Source organism: Orycteropus afer, unplaced genomic scaffold, assembly GCF_000298275.1.
Source record: "Orycteropus afer afer isolate SDZICR_OR568_19922 unplaced genomic scaffold, OryAfe1.0 scaffold00144, whole genome shotgun sequence".
In the NCBI taxonomy this organism is placed as follows: Eukaryota; Metazoa; Chordata; class Mammalia; order Tubulidentata; family Orycteropodidae; genus Orycteropus; species Orycteropus afer.
Genome location: NW_006921731.1, coordinates 2,896,358 through 2,905,893, shown reverse-complemented (window position 1 = coordinate 2,905,893; position 9,536 = coordinate 2,896,358). Strand labels below are relative to the sequence as shown.

General features: G+C 45.8%; 1 protein-coding gene across 1 annotated transcript in view; it reads right to left on the bottom strand.

Annotated features, from left to right (window-relative positions):
- Positions 1-9,536, bottom strand: part of SRGAP3 (SLIT-ROBO Rho GTPase activating protein 3) — a 432,226-nt gene that overhangs the window by 212,315 nt on the left and 210,375 nt on the right. The window contains exon 3 of the mRNA XM_007945843.1: positions 1,318-1,480. Coding sequence (XP_007944034.1) covers positions 1,318-1,480 — 163 coding nt within the window. The remainder of the gene's footprint in view (positions 1-1,317; positions 1,481-9,536) is intronic.

The following is a 9,536-nucleotide window of genomic DNA, read 5'->3' as shown; positions in this document are numbered from 1 at the left end:
GTAATGTACCAAACAGTGTTTCTTTGCTATTCATAAGGTTTTCCCTGCCCAATTCTTTCAGAAGTGGACGGCCTCTTCCTTCTTCCTAGTCTGTCTCATTCTATAAACTGGGCTGTTACCTATGCACCAGGTGCATCTCACTGGGTTTTAAACACCAGACACTACAACCCAAAAATTCTTGTTGCAGAAACTGATTTTAAGAGAATCACAATGTGACAAAGGTGCACATACACAGACACTCACAGCAGTATTATTTATAAAACAATGGCAATAACCTAAGTGCTCAACAGCAAGAAATTGGTTAAGGAAATTAGGGCACATCTATATAATGAAACAAAGGAGTTCTTATGGCACAACAGTCAAGGGCTTGGCTGCTAATTGAAAGGTTGGCAGCTGTAACCCACCCAGTAGCTCCATGGGAGAACACCTGGCAATCTGCTGCCATAAGGATTACAACCTAGAAAATCTTATGGGTCAGTTTTACTCTGTCACATGGGATTACTAGGAGTAAAAATGTACTCAGTGGCACCTAGTAACACATATAACGAAATACTATGCCTTTATTCAAAATATTACATAAATATATTTATTGATGTGGGAAAAATTTGTAATAGATTGCTAGGGGACATAGCAGATGATAAAATCATAAGTACAGTATAATCTCATTTGGGAAAAATGTATATGCACACTACCAAAACCAAACCTACTGCTGTCGAGTCGTATCCGACTCATGGCGACCCCTCCTTCAGTTTCCAAGGCGGTATCACTATGGAAGTAGATTGCCCAACCTTCCTTCTGAGGAGTGGCTGGTGGGTTTGAACCACCAGCCTTTTGGTTAGCCATCAAATGCCTTAGGCACTGTGCTACCAGAGCTCCTATATGTACATTAGAGAATGTATAAATATAAGTCCTCGTAAAAGTGTATTTGCATATGTACATATGAAAAATGTCTAGAACACCAAAGCAATTATTTCTGAATGAAACCATTTCAGGCTATTTTAATTTTTTGTGTATGTGCTCATCCCTGCTTTTACTTACCTAATTACTTACCTACTCACACGAAAGTTTTTATTTTTGTGGTGATTACTGAGGTGGCTGAAATCACATAGCTTTTAAAAGGGATATTCAGGGTTCAAGCTCAGGGTCTCAGGTGCCAAGTCCAGTGCTCAGCCTCTTGCACCTTTCAACACACCTGCCATAGACACTCACCCTGCCCTCCTGGACCCATCTCCCTAAACCACATCCTACCCTGGCTGGCACAGTACATAACCAGACTAGAGCAGAGACTAGGGCAAGTGAGGCAACTTGCTTTCCCACCTTTTTGAAGAGCCTGATGACATCCTCGCTGATCTGGGAGAGGCGGACGATGACATTGTTCATGAAGATGTCATTGAGGGTGGCATGGTCTCGGCTCTCCCGCCTGGTTTGATGCAGGACCAGATACCAACAGTTCACTGGCGAGAGGAGGTACTGGTCCTTCCTGTGGAAACCAAAGCAGCTGTGGTTGGCTTCATATCAACTGCCATCTACACTGTCCTACACCTTGGCTCTTTGACCCTCCCATCCTTCCTTCTTTTGTTGTTGTTATGTGCCGTCGAGTCGGACCGGACTCATAGCGACCCCTCCTTGGGTTTCCAAGGCAGTATCACTATAGAAGTAGAGTGCCCAACATTCCTTCTGAGGAGTGGCTGGTGGGTTTGAACCATCAGCCTTCTAGTTAGCAGTCAAGTGCCTTAGGCACTATGCTACCAGAGCTCTTATCCTTCTAGGCTGATTTTATTATGACTCGTTTTACGGTTGAGGAAACAGAAGCCATGAGAGGTGAAGTGATCCTCCGAAGGTCATGTAGCTAGGAGAGCTAGACCCAAACCCAGGTCTTGATGCTAAGTCCTATCTCACTCTATTCTTCCACTGAGTGTAGCATTTGCTACACACACCTCTCCCTTCTGAGAAAAAACTGCCTTCCTTGGGGATTAAAAATACTAGACCAATTGTGTTTTTTAAATACTTGTATGATTTCTAGAACTACACAGTGGAAAGAACAAAGGATGGACACCTCTTATCCCCTCTCCTCCCTCCCCTAGTCCCTCAGGCTCTTAACTCCTTTGCTATTCCCCAGGTATCAGCTTCTGTCTCTTGGCTTCCTAGAAACTATGTTACACATGGCTTTGCCCCTTGACGGAGCTGGGGGAGAGGGGCAAGGACTCTGTGTTTGGGGGGAGGGGTTAAGGAAAGTTCCTTTGGAGTAAGATACACTCACAACAAAAACAAAACAAAACAAAAACACCCTTTTCCGGTGATGACTGAAAGATTCTTAGCACACACTGAGTATTACAACAAAACAGTGGTTCTCAAAGTGTCTTAAAGTCTGCTTCCCCAGACCAGCAGCATCAGTATCACCTGGGAACTTGTTAGATATGCAGATTCTCAAGCTTCAGCCAAGACCAGCCGAATCAGAAGCCCTGGGCCTGGGTCTAGATATCTGGGTTCTACCAAGCCCTCCAGGTGATCCTGATGCTCTCAAGCCTGAGAACCACAGTTCAATTCCATTGTTTCCCAAAGCTTAGAATACTAACAAAATGGTAGATATCTGTCTCTTGTCTATAGCAAAGGGCCCTTTGTTAGGGTGCACATACTCTATTCTCTAGGAAGGAAGAAGAGAGGGCAATTCCAAACAAAAAAATCAAACACATAATCCCATCTTGCCATACAGAGTATCTCTCCTGTAGTTCTTGTCTTCTGCCCCTGAGTCTTTCCCTTACTCTACTTTCCAACGTGGGCAGGAGGAGTTGGAAAGGCAAGATATGGGGGGAGAGGCCCATGCACCAGCTGAGTGTGGCCTGCTCTAAGGGTCTTACCAGGCCTGCTTTGCTCTACCCCTGCCCTTGAGCCTGGGCCACCTCTGGGAAAGGCCATGGTTCCACTCTCAGGAAATGCAGCCTTCCTCTATCAGCTAATTTACCAGTTGCAGTTGCCGTTGAGTCTATCGTGTCTCATGGTGTTCCATAGGGTTTACAATGGCTGATTTTTGGAAGCAGATTATTAGGCCCTTCTTTAGAGGTACTTCCAGGTAGACGTGACTCTCCAAACTTTTGGATAGCAGCCAAACACTTTAACCATTTGCCCACCCAGAGACTCCATCAGCATGTTTAGGGAACAGAACTCTGCTGACTCCTACTATGACCGCATCACCCACCCCAAAGTCACATTGGGATGCTGGATACTGTATCCCCAAGAACCTCTGGGCTACTGCACTCTCCACCAGTCAACTCCCAGGGTTTGGAAGAACAGGTGAAGAGGGGTCACTTGACAGAAAAATTTTTCTTTCTGTCACCAAATGGGCTAAAAAATCTATTGAGGTGAGAGAAATCTGGAAGAAGGGAACTTGGCTTAGATTGAAGATAGCTATGTTGGGAACTGTCTGAGGAAAAGGGAGGAAGGTGAAGCATGTGAGACTTGCATAATGCTGTAGGAGAAATGAACAGATTTCTTCTTTGATTATAGCCTAGAGAAAGAGCCAGAACACTGAAATTCAGCCACCAAGCCAAAAATCACTCAGCATTTACTTGTGTCAGGCTTCGATTAGGCTTGTGGCACATAAAGGTGACCATGACACAGATTCTACCTTGGAGGTAGGCATAGCGAAGTGGTTGAGGAAGAAGAAAGGACTTACAGTGGAAGGTGATAAAGTGTGTCAATACAGTCACACCTGGAACATCAATTCTGCTTGAGAAATTGGAGAAAGCTCTGTTCTCCTGCTATGCTCTCTATGTACCACTCATACAGTTCCTTTTGCTTTTGTGCCAAGTTCTTTCCCACTTCAGGCTTTCACTCATGCTGTTCCCTCCACCTGGAATGCCTCATTCTCTTCCCCTGGGTCTCAGCTTCAGCGATAATGTCTGTATATGCTGATTTGTGCCTTCCAAAAAGATATGTGGGCTTCCTCATTCCAGAACCTGTGAGCATGACCTCATTTGGAAAAAGGGTCTTTGAAGACATTATCAGCTAAAATGAGGTCATCTTGTAATAGGGTAAGTCCTAATCCAATATGACCAGTGTCTTTATAGGAAGACATAAAGAGGGAAGATAGCTATGTGAAGACAGAAACAGAGACTGGAGTTATAAAGGTACAAGCCAAGGGGTGCCAAGGATTGCTAGAAACCACCAGAAGCTAGAAAGAGGCAAGGAAAGATCTTCCCCTAGAGCCTTCAGAGACAACATGGTTCTGCCAACATCTTGCTTTTGGACTTCCAGCCTCCAGAATTGTGACAGAACAAATTTCTATTGTTTTAAGCAACCCAGTTTATGGTAGTTTGTTAGGGCAGCCCTACTTCCATAGAGATACCACCTTAGAAACCCAGGGAGAGGTCACCATGAGTCAGATCTGACTCAACGGCAGTGAGTTTTTTTAGGAGACTAAGATCATACACTAAGACGGGTTCTCCAAGTGTGGTCCCTGAGCCAGCTGCATCAGCATCACTTGGACACTTTTTGAAAATGTAGGTTCTCAGGGCCTACTGAATATGAAATGCTGGGCACATGGGGGCCCAGCATCTGTGTTTTAACCAGCCTTAAGGTGGTTCTGATGCACACTCAGTACTGATAGCCTCTGCTTTCAGGGTTTCCATCCCCCACCCTCATTCTCCCTTACCCAACTGTAAGATCATTGTGAGCAGGGACTGTTCCTGTTTTGTTCATCACATTCAGTGCCCAGCAACTAGTTTGACACACGGTAAATACTATGGAAGAGAGACCTATGAGAGCAAGTCATAGTTTTGCTGGGTCTTGAAGGATGGGTAGGAGTTTTCCACATGGACTAAGGGGTAGATAAAGAATATAATTGTAGCCAGAAGTAATTGTGGGTATAAAGATAGAGAAGAAGCTCAGTAGAGCTGGAATTTAGAATGTGGTAGGGGATGGTTGGTAGGATGTAAGGCTGGGAAGACAAATTAAGTCCTTGACTGTAGTGGGTATTGAATGATGGGCAAAGAAGTCTGGACTTTATTCTCTAAGCCATATGGTGCTCAATCTGAGTAGCATTCTAGAATTACTTGGAAAGCTTTTTAAAAAAATCACTAAGGCCTCATGTAAGACCAATCAATTGATATTATTAAAAACACTCTCTAGAAGATTCTAAAAAATCTTGTTGTGCATGGGTCACCATGAGTCAAGGGCCAGCTCAATGGTAGCTAACAACAACAATGGGAGATTCAGATGTGCAGCCAGGGTTGAGAATCCCTGTTATAGGCAGTGAGAGATCATGGAATATATTTAAGCAGAAGTATAAGCTAACCAATGTGTGGTTTGGAAAGATCATAAGAGGAAGTTTAGAGGATGGGTGGATAGATGGATGGATGAATATGGGCAAGGGGCTGGAGGCAGGAGTACCAGTCAGTAGGTGATTTTAGTTTCAGAGAAGAGAGACAGTGAGGGGCAGGTAGTGGTAATTTGGCCAGAGAAGTCTGGTCTTCACAGACTCCTCTATATGAGAGGAGACGATCTTAATGACTTCCTGGAAATAGAGAGGAGAGTGAGGAGTGGGGAGTGGATCGTAATTCTGAGGTCTGGATCTCAGGTAACTGGGTAGATGCTGGTGATGTGAACCAAGATAAGACTGCAAGGGGAGAAGTAGGTTTGGGTGGAAAATACTTCATTTATCCATTTTTCACAGCTTCGTAGGTGATGATGGAAATGGAAAGATTAGAGTGAAAGAGAGATGAGATAATTGAGTTGTTACCTAAATTACTTCAGGGGTTTAACTCAGTCTGGGATGCACCAAGTTGAACAGCAATAGGGAATTAAACATGCAAAATTTATGGAAGTCAGAGCAAGAAGATGAGTTTCAGAGGGAAGGAAAAAGCCAAGTTATCTTGAAAATGTGTGGAAGTGCTGGGACAGCATGGAGACCGTTAATTATGTCACCTGGCCAGAGAGATGCTATCAGAGGAAGGGCAGAGAAGACAGTGCTTTCCTTATCAGAAACTGTGGGCCAAAAGGCAGATCAGTCTAAGGCAGAATTGCAGGAGAAGCAGAGTGAGGGAAAGGAAGGAGGAGGGAGTTACCCCAAAGCAGCCAAAGACTGGTGAAGTTGAAGTAGGCAGCCGCTGGAAACTTGAAGGCTTTCATTCATGCACTGTCTGCCTCAGTGTGTACATACTAGGTGCTATGATGCCACAGAGACCAGGGCAGGCAAGGCCCTGCTTTCACAAGCCTTCTCTTGAGTCAGGAGACATACAAGGAATGAGAAAATCATTATATAGCCTCATAAATGTAGTGATGGATAGGCAGGAAGCTATGGAGCAGCAGAAGGGTATAAAGGTTGTTATCATGGACAGCTTCCTGGAAGAGGCACTTTCTAGGTTGAGAACTAAACTTTGGAATGGAGTTTGATGAGGAAGAGATTTCTAGATGGATAAATATGATGAACAAAGGTCCAGAGACAGGCAGCAGAGAGCATGTTGGTGGTCTGAATGTGGTTGGGGGAAGGGATTCAAGCATGGTGTTCCAGGGTGGGGATGGGAGATGAGGTTGGAGAATTAGGCAGTACCCAGATTGCAAACAGCCTTTAAATCCCATTAAAGAGTTTGAGCTTTGTTCTGAGGTCAGTGGGGAACCATTGAAGGGTTTAGAGCAGAGGAGTCAAAGGACAAAGTTGAAGTTTCAAAACCTTACTCTGACTACAGTGCAGAGAATGAGCTTGAGGGGACCAAGAGAGAAGTTGAGGAATTCCAGAAATACTTAAGTGGTAAATTGACTGAACTTGAAGATTGACTTGCTGGGGGCTGAAACTGGGGGCCAAAAGGGAGTAAAAATGTCCAGGACAACTCCCAGGTTTTCTGGTTTGGGCCCCTGGGAGAGTAGTGGTGACATTTATTAAAATGAGGAGAAGCAGGCCTGGGGTGGAGTGGGGAGGGAAAATGATGAGTTCAATTTGAACATGATAAGTCTAAAGGGCTTAGAGAATATCCAGATGGAGATATCTAGGCTAGGGAGACAAATGTGGAAGCTGGCAGGAAGTACTTGGAAGGTATTTGAAACCACAACCGATACGGACACTTTACAAATATTCATGTCCACATGGCAGAAGCAGTGAATTCCTGGGAGGTCTGGCAAGACTACACCCAGAGGCATGGGTCAGGGCCAGACCGCTGTGGCTCCCTCCCCTCCTAGTCACCTGGAAAAGGGCTAGGCCCTGTTCAGGATGGGGATGACATGCCAGCCTGTCCTCTCTTGCAGAGAGATTCCAGGCCTGCCATCCAGTCAGTGGGCCTATTCCCTTGGTTCTTCCAAAATTGGGATCACCCACCTTCACCCAACCTGACTCCCTCCTGTGGAACAGCTCGTTTGTGAAATAAAAGGTTAGAGTGAACTTGGCTCTCCATGGCCAGGATCTAGGCAGAATAGACCACTCTGGAAGGGTGGCTTCTGTGGCCTTGGCCACATGGCACCAGACTCTCCCCATGTGAGAAAGAAGAGGGAAATGGGTCCGAACAAGGACTGTAGCCGGAAGCCAGTGTGGTGAAACAGAGATACCTAGATGTGGGGGTGGGTTTTCACCATGGGTCTGTCATACTGGTTGTGTAACTCTGTACAGGTCACTTGCCCCTTTGGCCAGGCTACTCAAATCACATCATTTAACCTAGGGTTAAACACCAGAAAGCAGCAATATCATTCAGTCAGTAGTTCATATGTTTATCTAATTTTTAATGAATATTCTGTATGGCCCAGGCCCCAGGGGCATAGTTTTGAGCACATACAGACACAGGTCCTGCCTCCGTGGAGCTTATAGTCCAGTAAAGGACCAAAACTAAATTAAACCCACTGCCAATGTGTTGATTCCAGCTCACAGGGACCCTTTAGGACAGAGTAGAACACCCCCATAGGGTTTCCAAGGTGGCAAATCCTTATGGAAGCACACTGACTCATCTTTCTCCCATGAAGCAGCTGGTGGGTTCAAACCACCAACCTATTGGTTAGCAGCCAACTGCTTTAACCACTACACCACCAGAGCACCTCCTAGTGAAAGACAGAGATAGATGTACCCCAACTACAGATAGTGCCAGAGAGAACAGGAGCATGGTGCCACGAGAGCCCACACAAGGGGACCTGATCTGATTTTGGGGTCACTGAACTGTCCTTGAGGAAGAAGTCATTAGGCTGAGCTCTACAGGAAGAGCTGGAGGGGCCAGGTGAAGGGAGTAGGGAGGGTGGGCTGTTGGGAGAGAGTTCCAGGCAAAGGGAAGATACGATGGACAGAGGCTCACTGGAGGGTGGGGAGTTTTGTGCATTTAAGGAAAAGCCAGCAGGAATGGCTGGAGCCCAGGAAGCAAGGTAGGGGGAGGAGGGTGCAGGGCAATGCTGCAGGGGTCTGCCAGGGTGGGTGGGTTGGGGGGAAGTGGTCTCTTGTGAACATGTTGATCTTCATCCCTCTGCCATTTAGATTGCAGTGGGACTGCAGGAAGGAGCACCCAGGGGCTGGTCTTCGGGGACCTTCAGCCTCTGCCCTTCTCTTTTCAGAAGAATACTTCTCCCTTTTGAAAACAGAACCCCTAGGACTTGGGATCCAGCTGTCCATACAAATACTCATAGTTGCCCACTGCAGCCTCCCTTTTGGAACAGATGTCAAATGAACCTGGCCCAGGCTCTATCTCTGCTAGGCACATTCTGAGTGCTCTTTCTGCTTTTCCAGTCTTGCATCCAAGTGTCTACCCAGCAGGCAGAAGCTGCTGAGCTAAGACATAATGTTAAAACTTTCACATATATATTTTCTTTTCTTACAGCCAGAAAATAGCAATGAAAATTTCTCGTGAGTCACAGCTTTCTTTCTTTGGCTGGGGAAAGTGGGTAAGAGGCTCCAAGAGACTGCAGCTAGAGGAGCAAGCTGTCTGCTAGGTTGGGCAATGGAGGCCTTGCCAAGCTGGTGAGTTAGGAAAATGAAATTAGCAGTGGGTTGGCTTCTCCAGCTTCTCGACTGGGGAGAGGAAAATTGTGCTTAGCAAACAGAACCCACTTTCAGGCCTACAGAGCCCCACGTTGCTGCTGTATCCAATCCACTGCCCTGGGATCTTGGTCTCTCTGGGAGGGAGGCCACCTCCTATAGCAGACTGTCCTCAAAATGCCTGAGACCCTTCTAGAATGTTCTCAGATCTTACATTGGGCTTGCTAGAGTGGCTGCCAGCAAAGCTGCCTTTGAAAAGGGTTTCTTAATTAACCCTTAATTAGGTCCAGAGACAGAAAAGTGTGGCTAATCTCTTGCTACCTAAGTACCCCAAGTAGTATTTAGGATTCACTGTCCTTGACTCATAATTTCTTATAATAACTAGACTATATAAAGCCATGTGGAGTTCCTGGATGGTACAGATGGTCAACATGCTGCTCATCAGGAGGTTCGAGTCCACCCAGAGGCTCCTTGGAAGAAAGACCTGGCAATCTACTTCTAAAAAATTCAGTTAGAACTTTATATGGAAAGGAAAGAGACCTCGGATAAGCAAAGCACTACTGAAGAAGAAAAACAAAGTAGGAGGTCTCACATTGCC